The sequence below is a fragment of the Poecilia formosa genome, unplaced genomic scaffold (assembly GCF_000485575.1).
Source record: "Poecilia formosa unplaced genomic scaffold, Poecilia_formosa-5.1.2 Scaffold16, whole genome shotgun sequence".
Taxonomy (NCBI): Eukaryota; Metazoa; Chordata; class Actinopteri; order Cyprinodontiformes; family Poeciliidae; genus Poecilia; species Poecilia formosa.
The window spans coordinates 2,883,155-2,894,895 of NW_006799955.1; the positions used below are offsets into that span (position 1 = coordinate 2,883,155).

At 37.6% G+C, this 11,741-nt stretch overlaps 1 protein-coding gene and 1 long non-coding RNA gene across 4 annotated transcripts in view; both read right to left on the reverse strand.

Annotated features, from left to right (window-relative positions):
* Window positions 1–605, reverse strand: part of LOC103134312 (uncharacterized) — a 112,065-nt gene extending 111,460 nt beyond the window's left edge. The window contains exon 1 of one of the 3 annotated variants that reach the window (XR_001661437.1): window positions 409–602. This is a non-coding gene — a long non-coding RNA (uncharacterized LOC103134312). Of the gene's footprint in view, window positions 1–408 lie in introns of all 3 variants that reach the window. The other 2 variants (XR_001661439.1, XR_001661438.1) reach the window with 2 other exon arrangements.
* Window positions 606–1,518: 913 nt separating this feature from the next.
* Window positions 1,519–11,224, reverse strand: lnpa (limb and neural patterns a). Its single transcript, XM_007546503.2, has 13 exons — window positions 11,031–11,224; window positions 10,351–10,446; window positions 9,472–9,513; window positions 7,932–8,119; window positions 7,787–7,845; window positions 7,660–7,700; window positions 7,035–7,118; window positions 6,880–6,931; window positions 6,559–6,780; window positions 3,733–3,838; window positions 3,318–3,388; window positions 2,842–3,012; window positions 1,519–2,398 (listed from the first exon to the last, which is right to left on the reverse strand). The coding sequence occupies exons 2-13, from the start codon at window positions 10,375–10,377 to the stop codon at window positions 2,226–2,228; spliced, it is 1,236 nt and encodes a 411-aa protein (XP_007546565.1). The 5' UTR covers window positions 10,378–10,446; window positions 11,031–11,224; the 3' UTR covers window positions 1,519–2,225.
* Window positions 11,225–11,741: the final 517 nt, after the last annotated feature.

An 11,741-nucleotide genomic window follows, 5' to 3' on the forward strand; every position in this document is an offset into this window, starting at 1 on the left:
GTACCATAATGTCTTGAGCGACCGCGCACTTGTATATTGTGTGCTGGGCCGGCTGGAGTCAGAGCCGGCTAGCTTTACCGCGGTGGATTAACGACATGAGCGGGACGACATTTTAATTGAAGTGGACACAACCACAAGCAAGAAGCAAAGCTAAATGCACGACACCCGGTTTCAACACCAAGCAGATAAATAATAATAATACGTAAATGATAAACATATAGCCATAAAAACACACAGCAAGGCTAGTGCAACACTGCTTTAGCCATGGCTAATAGCTTGTGCCTTAATTTCTGCTCTTCTTGGTGTATCGGAATCGCCGCTCTAAGTGGAAACTCACTAAACCAGCAGCCGACAAAGAGGAAAAATAAGGGTAATTTCATCAAGCCAAAAACATGAATCCAGTCTTACCTTCGGTGTTTTATGGTCATAATCCGTATTAGAGAATATCCACTTGGCTCCAGTAATCTGTTGTCCTTCTGTCATCGCTGTAGCCAACACTATTCCAATTAGCCCCTTGTTTTAGCAATTTTAGCATTTGCCTACAGTCTAAAACAGCGCAGAAAATTGACGTCATTGTTCATAACTTCTCCTTCTATTCGTTGATTGGCCCGGACAAAAATCGACATGAGATAATCTGAGTCAAGGGAAGAAAATCCAGATCGCGTTAAAAACCAGAATTTTTCTCGAGCAGAGTTGCAGAGGAAGGCAATGTCCAGGCTAGGATTCTATTGGCTCTGAGGAAATGTTCATGTTTTCATGGACTAACAACGTTCAAATGCTGAATAATTTACTGACATGTCCAAGATACGTGTTTTTAGGACACATTTGAAATATCAGAATATCGGATACTTTTTAACATCTGATACTCTTACTTGCCTTTAATCAGAGGATCATATAAAAAAAAGATTATTTTTTTAATATGAAAAATCTATTTGCCTAATATCTGTTTTATAAATTTGGCATGCAACTAGTGTAGGATGCAGTTTTGTTTTGTTTTTTGGGGGGAGGTGGGGGTTAGTCATAGCAAAACTGGTTTGTTTCGCCAAACTGCAGTGGAAACGACTCACTTGATCAGCAACTGGATGTTGCCACTGGCGCAAACCACGAAGATGATGGCAGGACGTAGTAGGAAGATGACGTCACCACGTTTTTTAATGATTTGTCTAAAGAAACTTAGTTGTCATTTTGATTTAGTTTCTTATTTAATGGAATCATCAAGAGCAAGACCTTTGAAGTGGAGACCAAAAACACTTTTAGTGCTTTTGGATATGCATTATCCTTTTCAACAGTTGTCCTTGTAGTTTCTGGTCAGGTTTTGGGGGTGGTAACGTTATACTGGGGGTCGTCTCCAGTATAAAGTGGTATCAAATTTAATTCAATGACTGCATTTAACCCAAAATTTTATTAGCATAAATATTAAAAATTCTTTTTTTCCCCAAACCTAACAGTTGTAAGCTTAAACTTGTCAATTTATCAAAGAACAATCTGAACTAGGTGTTGTAATCAGGAACCAGTTCACAGGTTTTTCTCAAAAATTTATTGTGTGTAATTTCTACAGCACATGAATTTATACATCGATAGTCTAATAAAAACAGGTAGGTAACATTGTCTATTAAAATATTTAATTTTATTGACAAAAAAACAAACAAAAAAAAAAACATAAAATAGGCACTTAGGAGAAGAGTACAGTTGTAACAAGCCTACTTTCCTTGCTTTTAGTGATAAATACATAATGTTCTGCATGTGCACTGGGTCAACAGTACCATATCTGTGTAAACATATTTCCACCTATAGGCTGCCAAATACCCCAGTAAGCACTGTAAACAAGAAGTGCAGCTATAAAAGAAAATTGGCTATAAATATGTCATAAATAACACTTTTCCTGCAAAATACTTTATGCTTTGTACCATTTCCTGCTTACTGAAACAAAACACCAAAAGTTCAGTTTATCACAAACAGAATAAGACAATAACCAAAAACATAAAATGCAACTTTGAAAACATCAGATCTGGCATAATCCTTCGTTCTATTATTTTACATAGACAACTTGTTACTTCTTCTACAATTTTAAAAGCTTTTTAGCATCAAGGAGTTCAGCAGGTTTTAAGAGCTTGACTATTATTGTATCTGTAACTGGAAGGGTATTTACTTGTAAACTGACTTGTTTACTTCCCTCAAACAAACCCTGTTCCAGTGGAGCATGCTGAAATCGCCACCCTACTATTTTATTCCACTTCCATAGCAGAAATATCCTGCTCATCATCAGATTTCTCAGAAGGCGAGTCATGTGGCTCCGAGTTGTTTTGGCTGTCTGATGCAGAACCGGGCTCAGTGGTTGTTATTGTGCCTGGCTCCTGGGCATCAGTTCCAAGTGGGACATCAGCAAGCTTGGGTTTTCCTGAGAATTAGACAAATGCTTCATTTTACATGTGAATGCATCCTAAACAAGTATATAAAAAAGGAAAGAGAGCACAACAGATTAATATTGCTAATATTCCAATCACATCATTTGTCTTAAGGCCCCCAAATACTTGGGTGTACTTCTCTCAGCGGAGGTACGCACATGCTTAAAGCAGACAGATGTGTGTGGAGTGTGTGGGAGCTTTATGGCTTCAAAAGCGTACAAAACCACAGCTTTACGAAAATAACGTTCCAGCATTGCCTATCTATACACCTGAAAACATAGCAGATTTCATTTACAATTTGTAGATCAGCTTTGAGCTTTTTTTAAAGAAGGGTCAGAGTTTTAGTCAGGACTCACTTTTGTTGACCCAAACTCTGGAACTTAACCAAAAAATAAATAAATAAATAAAATAAATCAGATTTTTTTTTTCTAATCACCTGAAAGAGGCTGATCCCCTTCACCAGTAGCAGATGATGATGATGATGATGATGATGACGCTGCATCGCCTGCTGCCATCTTTAGTTCAGCAGCGAGCTCAGGGAGTCTGGGAGCCTGAGGTCTGGTCTTTCTTGCAGGGTTCAAGAAGTAACAATATGCACATCGGAAGGCTGAAACGACACAAACAAAAGTGCCATACATCTAGTTAATACGTACACTTTAACACACTGCCAAAGAGACAGATTAATCTAAATAAATTTTAACCACCGACAAAATTTGCCTCAGATGCATAAACATTCCAGACTGATGCGACTTTGTGCATTCAATCGTGTTCTGTTTTCGCTTACAGGAGCTTGTAGCAGCGGAGGCATTTAAGAGCCGTGTGATGTACTGTGCTGCCAAACGCTAGAGGGCAAATGAAGGCCCGGCCTTTGATTGAGACTGATAAACAGTGCTGTGATTCTCCAAGTCTTACCGATGTATTCAAATTCTTCTTTTAATGCCATGCCGTTATGGGAGAGACACTGTTGGCAGATGAGAGCATACCTACAAGAGAGCAAAGGCAATTCTGTGAAAATGGCAATGTTGTACAAGATTGGTAGAACGTGAAGGGAATTGCTAATGAATACAATGATTGGATTAAATGTTGCTTCTTTAGGGTCTGTACTGTCAAAATTTGAAAAACAAACCAAAGGGAAAAAAGAAAAACATTAATATATAAAAACTACAATCCCCGAGTTTTCAAAACTGCATAACTATGTCAGCTTCACCCATCTTTCCATCAACTCAGATCAGGAAACGTGAGGAAGTTTTGTAAATACTTTTATAAAACGTATTTTATTCAAAAGAAAACAAGCAATTTTTAGTATGTTTAAGTACATATTGCGCACCTGTTCTGAGGGCCGTCTCCGACAAGATACTCAATGACTCTGTCCATCGCACCCCTTTCCCTTGGGAGTACAGGTCTGACAAGCGGTGGACCTGGGGGGTGCATCCCTGATTTAAAAAAAAAAAAAAAAAGTTTGTTAAATATAGTCTCATCTTAACTACCAACCTAAATGCAGAATGACTGCCCAGAGAAACAGTGTGTTGCACAAACCTTTGACTGATTTCCTAAAAACCAGCATCTTTTCCCCTAATGACGCAACACCTGATCTCACTAGGAAAACATGTTGTGAACCCCTGCTATGTTGGTGGGTAGTAATTAATATAATTCAACATCAAGAGCAATCATAGGAAGATGACTGGTCATTTCTGTGAGACTTGGCAGAGTCTCAGTGTCCTGCTGCTTATTAATTTACCAACATATGGAAACTCTGTGGTGACTCTTTGTATCAAATTGCTTTTCACTTTCAATTTTCAACAGACGCAGGTGATAACATGAAGTCATGTAAGCCATTTGTGAGGTGTTCCCGATGCCAAAAGCAATTTCACCAGGAATTATAAGGCATTTAGTGAGAACCCCACTACCACTGCCCACAGAAGAAATGCAGATCTGGTTAATTAATCATACTTAATGTTATCCAGTCTTGTGCATACCTCAGCTGGCATTCCACTTGGCAATTACAAAATGCAACTTACTTTACTTCAAAAACATCTCTTTAACCATTTATACTTTTTTTAAATGCAGAGTAGTGATTTCACAGATTTCTTTAAATATATAAATCTAAACTAAGAAGTTCTGCAGCATGCTGGTGAGACATTTTTCTTTGTAAGTTGGCAACAGCCATTTTTATCTTGTGATAAACATTATATTATTGCCTTGCAGAAGTCTTAATACCCCTCGATTTTTAAAACATTGCATTACAACCTCAAACTTTAAATCTCAATAATATACATTAAGTGACGAAGAAACAAAAACAGAATACCTGAAGTTGAACAAAAAAAAAAAAAAGACATGATTTAAAGTTTTCACAAATAATCTAAAAAGTGTGGTGTGCATTTGTGTCGAGTCCCACAAGTCAACTTGTGACACCACCTGGCTATGCAGCAAGTCCTAAACCTTTACACATCTAGACCTTAAATTGAACTTTTGTTTGCAAAATGGCAAAACATGGATTGGGATAAAGAGCAACTTTGAACATCAAATCTTGTAACAGGTTTTTTTTAAATTGGATTTAGGTCTGGACTTGGATGATAAAATTCTAAAATATGAGTATACTTTGATCGTAACTAGAGGTGCTCTGGGCCATCTGAATTGGCCCAGATGTTCTTTATTTCCGGCGATCGGTCAATACTTACATGTGAAACAGTTTTTAACCTCTGATCTTATCTACCTCTGCAGAAGTCTGAAAATCAACCACTTTCCCCCTTTGCTTTGCTGTGACAGAGGGCTGACTGACCTGCAGGTTACATCTGAACATACATGGTTAACAATAATGTTGCCAACCTGGACAAAAAAAAAAAGAAAAAAAAAAGGATGCAATAAAAATAAAAGGCACCCTATAATTATTCAAAATGAGTCCCTAAAATTGATGATTCGACTTGTAAACATACACACCAGGTTGAAACAGCCAACCCAGACACATATTTACCCATTTTCGCTCTAAATCTGTCATTTGGTTCATTGCAGATCTCGTTTATTATTATTATCCTTTTTTTTTTTAAATAGGCAGCACACCAGGGACATAGAGACGGAGAGAAGGGTTGCACGTGTTGACAACCCATGAAAAATTTCTAATAAAAAAAAAAAATACCGTTTCAATCCAGTTCTGAAATATTTACAAGAAAACAAAGAATTACAATCTCATCCCTAATTTGCACCATTTCATTGTAGCTCTGGCTGTACGTCGAGCTCCCACCCCAGTAATAAATATTTTTGCAACCTCTAACATGTTTTCTCTCCCAGGATTGCACTGGATTTAGCTCAATCTATCCTCCTTGTAGGTCTCACCAACTTCCCTGTACCTGCTGGACAATAACATTGCCACAGCATGATGCTGTCACCACTACAAAACACAGTGCAGAGCAAGTTTTCTGAAAAAAGGTAACCAGTCAGCAGATGAAGGCATGAGGCTGAAAAACTTAGCAGTAATGTTTGGAGTGAAGCGCACATATAGGAGCATTACTCCTAATGTTCTTAATGCTGTGAAGATCAGATGTCTGGGCATCTCACCATCCAAAGGGTTTTCTGCCACACAGAACTTTGCATAAGCCATAAAGTCAAATATTATCCCTTCTGACTAGAGCAAATGTTTGCTCTGTTCTCTTCGTATATGCTGCGTGGCAAACTGCAAACAAGACTTCAAGGCTCCCTTTCCGTGTTGGTCCAACACAAACCCTCTCTTCATCCAACACAAAAAAAAAAAAAAAACACATCTGCAGCATCATCTGACTCACCATGTTTTTCATCGCTTGCAGCAACATCTCAAGTACATAACACAAAAAAAAAAAAAAAAAACATTGCAGTTTGTGTTTGCGATATTCCTAAATGTAAAACTTATTTGCCAGGTACTACATGCAATTTTAGGGACTGATCATATGCCTTTTCTTATTTCATAACACCCTATTTGAAGAAAGGTTGAATCGTTTTAAAAGACATTTGAATACAACATTTATGCAATTATCTTTTACAGCTACTGCATTACATGCCACGACCTTGGCAAAAACACAAACCACAGAGCTTTGAGCAACTGGGGACACAAAGCCGGGGATGAGTAAATCATACCTTAATCGACCACATTATGATCTGGTCCCCTTGTGTGCAGGTAACTCACCGACTCCTGGAACAGGTGTTCCCGGGGTCATGGGCCTCCTCATCAAGCTCTGCTGAGCAGCTACTGCTGACAGGCCCCTCTCTGGGGGTCCACCTGGAGCAGAATGGGAAGATCGGCCAGGATAGCTGGGCCCAGAGGCAAGAGGAGGGCGGGCAGCAGAACCGTTTGCAGGATTCGGCGCCACCAGTGGCATCTTTGGAGTGACGATCCGCTGACGGAGCTCTAACAAAGAAAGATTGCAGACCATGTAATAGTAGGTAATCCTGGATTTAAAATCGCATGTAAAGTGGCATCTTCCAGCCCGTAAAGACTAATTCATACCTTGTCCTGGTTTAGGAGTCAGCTGGGGTCCAACTGGAGTGGATTCAAGTTCCTTTACACAAATGGCAAGATAATAGAAGAACATGACTTAACATCAGGCAATTCATTTAATGGCCAGGCTATTTGAGAAAAAAAAAGAAAAACTGACAACTTACATTTTTTTTCTTAGACTCTGGATCAAACCTTTCCAAAATCATTTTGGCATTTTTATACGTCTCAGTTTCCATAACTTCCTCAAGCTTGGAAAGACAAAAACAACATCAACAAACATTAAAAACCCATGAAAACATGCACTAAATAATTCCTCATGTATTAATCCGTCGGTACACTGGTGTTTTAATAATCATTTGATCAATACAACAGAAGTAGATTGAATTCATCGTAAGAGTTACTCCCTTCAAAACTATATTCTAAATAAAATATTGAACATTTGTGCATGTTTGCATTTAATATGAAGAATAATTGGATTCACTACTTCGATAATGGGGAGTGTGAAAATTCATCAGCCCTAATTATTGAAAGTTATTAGAACTTGACAGAGGATGACAAGCAATTTATCAGATTTATCTCCTTTCTCTACTAAATGCCATTAATTAAAGTGACATTAGTGGATTGGCTTGCTGGGTTAACAAACTCACAAACTATCTGCATGAATTCTACATGAGTTAAAGTTGCAAAATGCCCTGACCTACATTAAAGGCCAGGATAAAACCACCAATAACTCAGTCAAATGGTTAAGAGTAACAATTTGGGCAAAAACTTAAAAAGAAAATCACTTACTATTTTCCTTTTTTGTTCTTTAAGATCTTCCAGTTTTTCATCTGAAAAACAAAAATGTTGAAATTGCAATCTTTGTAACAAAAAACGTCAAAGAATAGTTGCGCGTACAAATCAGGAGGGATCTTACTATTTCTTTCAGTTCTTCGTGAAAAAATAACGACAAGTGCCTTGCGAAGTAGCCACACTCTGAAAGGCGGATTTCACAAAGAGTTACTCAGTTTTGTCATGTTTAGGTTTTAGTGAAATTTCCATCAGTTCTGTTGTATACTTACAAAGCTGGAAATGCTACAAAGAGTAGAATCAATACGAGCCGCCCCATTAACTGTTCAGGCATGTACCACAAGTACACGACAACGAGAGTGACCAAATACAGCAGACATGAGTACAGTAGCATTCCTCCGACCCATTTCTTTAACTGCTTTTGATACTTTTCACCGTAGTCTTCAAGAGTCTGGATTTCCTGGAATGAAACGAAAAATTTCAAATTCTATTTGAACAGCAATATGAGTTTACCTATCTTAATCTTGATACACCTTAATTCAAAAACATGCCCCACAATATATGTAATGTTCCAATTTTCAAAAAAGAAAAAAAAGATTTGTTTAGGTTTTCATTAGCTGTAAGCAATAAATATCAAAATTAACAGAAAAAAAATGCTTGAAATAAATCACTGTTCATAATCTATATAATACAAATTGTACTGAAATAAAATCATCTCACAAATGTATTCCAAGTTAATGAGATGCACCTCCGTCCTTACCTTCCAGAAGGCATTCCTCTATATTATTTTACCTTACTACACTGAAATAAATTTTAAACAGCGCAATCCAGAAATTACAGACTGACGCTGCTTTAAGAGTAGACACTGTTTAGCTATCACATTCAAACAGCATCTCTTAATATTGTATTGCGTTTTTGCTTAAATGCAAATGAAGGCAAATTCATGTAAGGTTTGAAGGTCTACTTCTGAGAAGGAACCCAATTGTCTGGCATAGGAGTCAAGATTCAAAGGTCACTGTATTACACAGAAGCAGTAATGCAAATACCACATAACGAGGGAATGTCCAATCAGAAAATAATTAGGACACACAAAAAAAAATTACCAACCAATTACATTTTAAAGTTAAACTAGTAATTAATATTCTGATTCTCTAAATGGGAAATGTAATCCCTGCTTCAAAGTGATGACCAGGCTAGCTAAAAATAGCCAGTGGATAGAATAGGACCCCCTCCTCATCCCTGGGATGCCACTGGAACATGTGCGTCTGTCACTCTAGGCAGTAAAATGAGCAGATCTCATGTTCAGCTTTATAATACAGTAGATCCTGCAAGATTATCCCTTCTTGTGCTGTAAAGCAGCAGATAAAAAAAAACTATATTCTGACAGAATTACAAGGGGAGACACAAATAGGTCTAATTCCCATCGCTTCACAACCTAAATACCACTCGACATCGTTCCGACGTGCAGACCTCTTGTGAATACTACTCCAAGGACACAAACTGAAAATAGCCCAACGGTGGCTTGGTTTCAGTACAGCAATGAAGCTCAATCACTCAGCAAATCAATCAAAATGTTGCCTGTATTTTCAGTTCTTTGTTCTTTGGCATTTGGCACTGAATGCAGCAGTTTCACTGAAAATGCGACAAAAGAGTTTTACTAACCTGAAAAAAAAAAAAAAAAACTACATGAAATAATTTCACTAAATAGTAAATAAATGTAAAGATTATGATCAAATTTCAAATACACCAATATATTAATACATTACTTTCCCCATTATATTCAGAAATAACTTCCCTTTCAGTTAACTTTACCTTTTCAAGTCTTTCCAAAGTTTCCACTGTGGAAGGTTTAGCCTGAAAGAAAAAGAAATTCAACAGAGTAACTTATTTTCTGAGACAAAAGTAAATTTCCTTGCATATGGCTTCTTTGTCATTTCCTTTGACACCTTTGCTTCCTCAATACTGTAAAAATTCTCAGTACATTACATTATTCAAGTTTAATGCGAAAGGGATACAAGAAGACTTTGTCATATGCCTTGGTTACATGATTAATCTACATACCGGTAAAGACTTTCAAATGCAATATTAGATGGTTGTAATAGTTAATCAACCAACACTCAGGACTCTGGAGGACACACAGAGCAGTGATATGCAGACTCTGCTGTGCCTAAAAATTTATAATTTAAAAAACACAAAGTTTCAAAGTTTCTGTAAACTGTGGGAATAATGAGTGGAAACATTTTTTTTTTTTTTTTTACTTTAGTTATAATCAGAAACTAGGAGAATAAACTAGAGAATTCTCAAAACAAGAGTAGCATGGGAGGATTGGTAGATTTATTCCTAATTTTTTGTGCTGCCAGATTTAATACAACTAATAAGTCCAAATTACTTTGCTGGTAATAACAGCCATGCTTCCTTGTGGGAAGGCCACTGACACACTTCTTATCTAAATTACCAAATAAACTGATGTACTTCACTGGCAACACTGGGTAAGTTGCGAAATGTTTGGTAATAAACCACTCATAAATTGGGCTACATTTGCTAGTTAGAATTGGGTGTCCATTGATTCATTAAAACAAACAAAAAAACTAACTTTATGATCCATGTTTTGCTCTCCAAGAAGGACTAAGGTGTACAATCTGTGTTGATTTTGCAACCATCTAATCTAGAGACATAACCATGAATACAAACCCTCCATCGTGAAATTGCAGCCCCCATGTTTATGAAAGGGGTGTTGCTTCTCCTCCTCTTAGAATCCTTCCCTGTCCCTGGTTTTTATATCTCCACCTGTGGACAGCAGTGGTTTTCAATGAATCCCAAAGCTAATTTTAAGTCAGCTTCCCCTACCCCTCACCCCCCTTTTTGAGGAACTGAAACATTTGCCATTGCTTCATCTTCGTGTGTTTCATGGAAGAAGTGGGGAACAAACTACACAAAACACTCCGTGTGAGGCAGTTTGCCAACTTTGACCAAATCTTCCAAATTAAACACGGTAATACTTTCTGGCATGACTTCAGCAGGGGACGTGGTGTCCCTTGCTAACTCCTATTAGCAAATCTTTACCAACGTAGCTCTGCTTTCGATGGCATTAGCAACAAAAGACAGATATTTAACGCTTTGCGTTTGTTTGAACGTGGATGCTTCACCAACATGATACTAAAACAATGTTACAAGCTCCAACACACACGCTCAAATATTACCCGCAAGCGCTGTTGTTACTCTGGCTAACTTTGAATAGCCGCTAGCTAGCAGTAATGCCCCCGTTTACAACGGCAAAAAGAAAAACTATCTAGCTTAAGTTTCTACAGAGTTTGACGTTAAATCGGTTACAAAAGTAGCGTTTTCAATACGGTTACACACGGCGAAGTTACCTTAGCAGTCGAGAAGCCCAGTTTCAACAGCCTTCAACGAAACAGCAGCCCGTCTTGTCTTTACTCCGAGTCAACATGGGGGAGTGTCCTCCGGAGAGCAGAGCAGAGGAACAAGACGAACTGGGTTCACTACCCCGGGCGACTCTTTATGCGTTAGTCATTTCAGTAGATCCACAAGGCTTAAATTCACACGATTGACCACTAAATTATGGATAGTTATTCTGGTTATGCACTTAATTGATTCCTGAACCTTCCTGTTTGTCAACAGGGCCGTGCAAACGTTTTAAGGATATGTGGGTGCCCGAAGTTTGAGAAGGAACCACACACAGTAAAACAAAACATGCTAAAAAGTAGTATATTTTACTTGGGTAATGCTACTATAAAGTATTGCAACTCTATGGACAAAATATAGTCTCATTATAATCAGACTTTTATTAGAAATTGAATTTATAATACTGATTTTTTTTTTAATCTTGTGCAGTGATTCATGTGATATTTTAACCCTTTAACTCCAAAGCTCAGAAAATGAATGGCTTTATTACTGAGGCCCAGTAGTAGGCAAGAAATTTGGGAAAACCAATTCTCTTTTCTAACACCCACCATCCTTTATTCTAACAGATCAAATTGGTTATTGCACAAACCAATTGAATCTATTACACACACACTTACATACACACACAAAAAGCCTTTTTAATCTGAGTATGTAATGTT

Coding starts and splice junctions, on each gene's coding strand:
- lnpa (XM_007546503.2), bottom strand. CDS start 10,377: ATGGGGGCTGCAATTTCACGATGGAGG. Junction 9,514..10,350: donor CTGCAATTTCACGATGGAGG/GTTTGTATTCAT, acceptor TTTTTCTTTCAG/GCTAAACCTTCCACAGTGGA. Junction 3,839..6,558: donor AACACCTGTTCCAGGAGTCG/GTGAGTTACCTG, acceptor TTTTTAAATCAG/GGATGCACCCCCCAGGTCCA.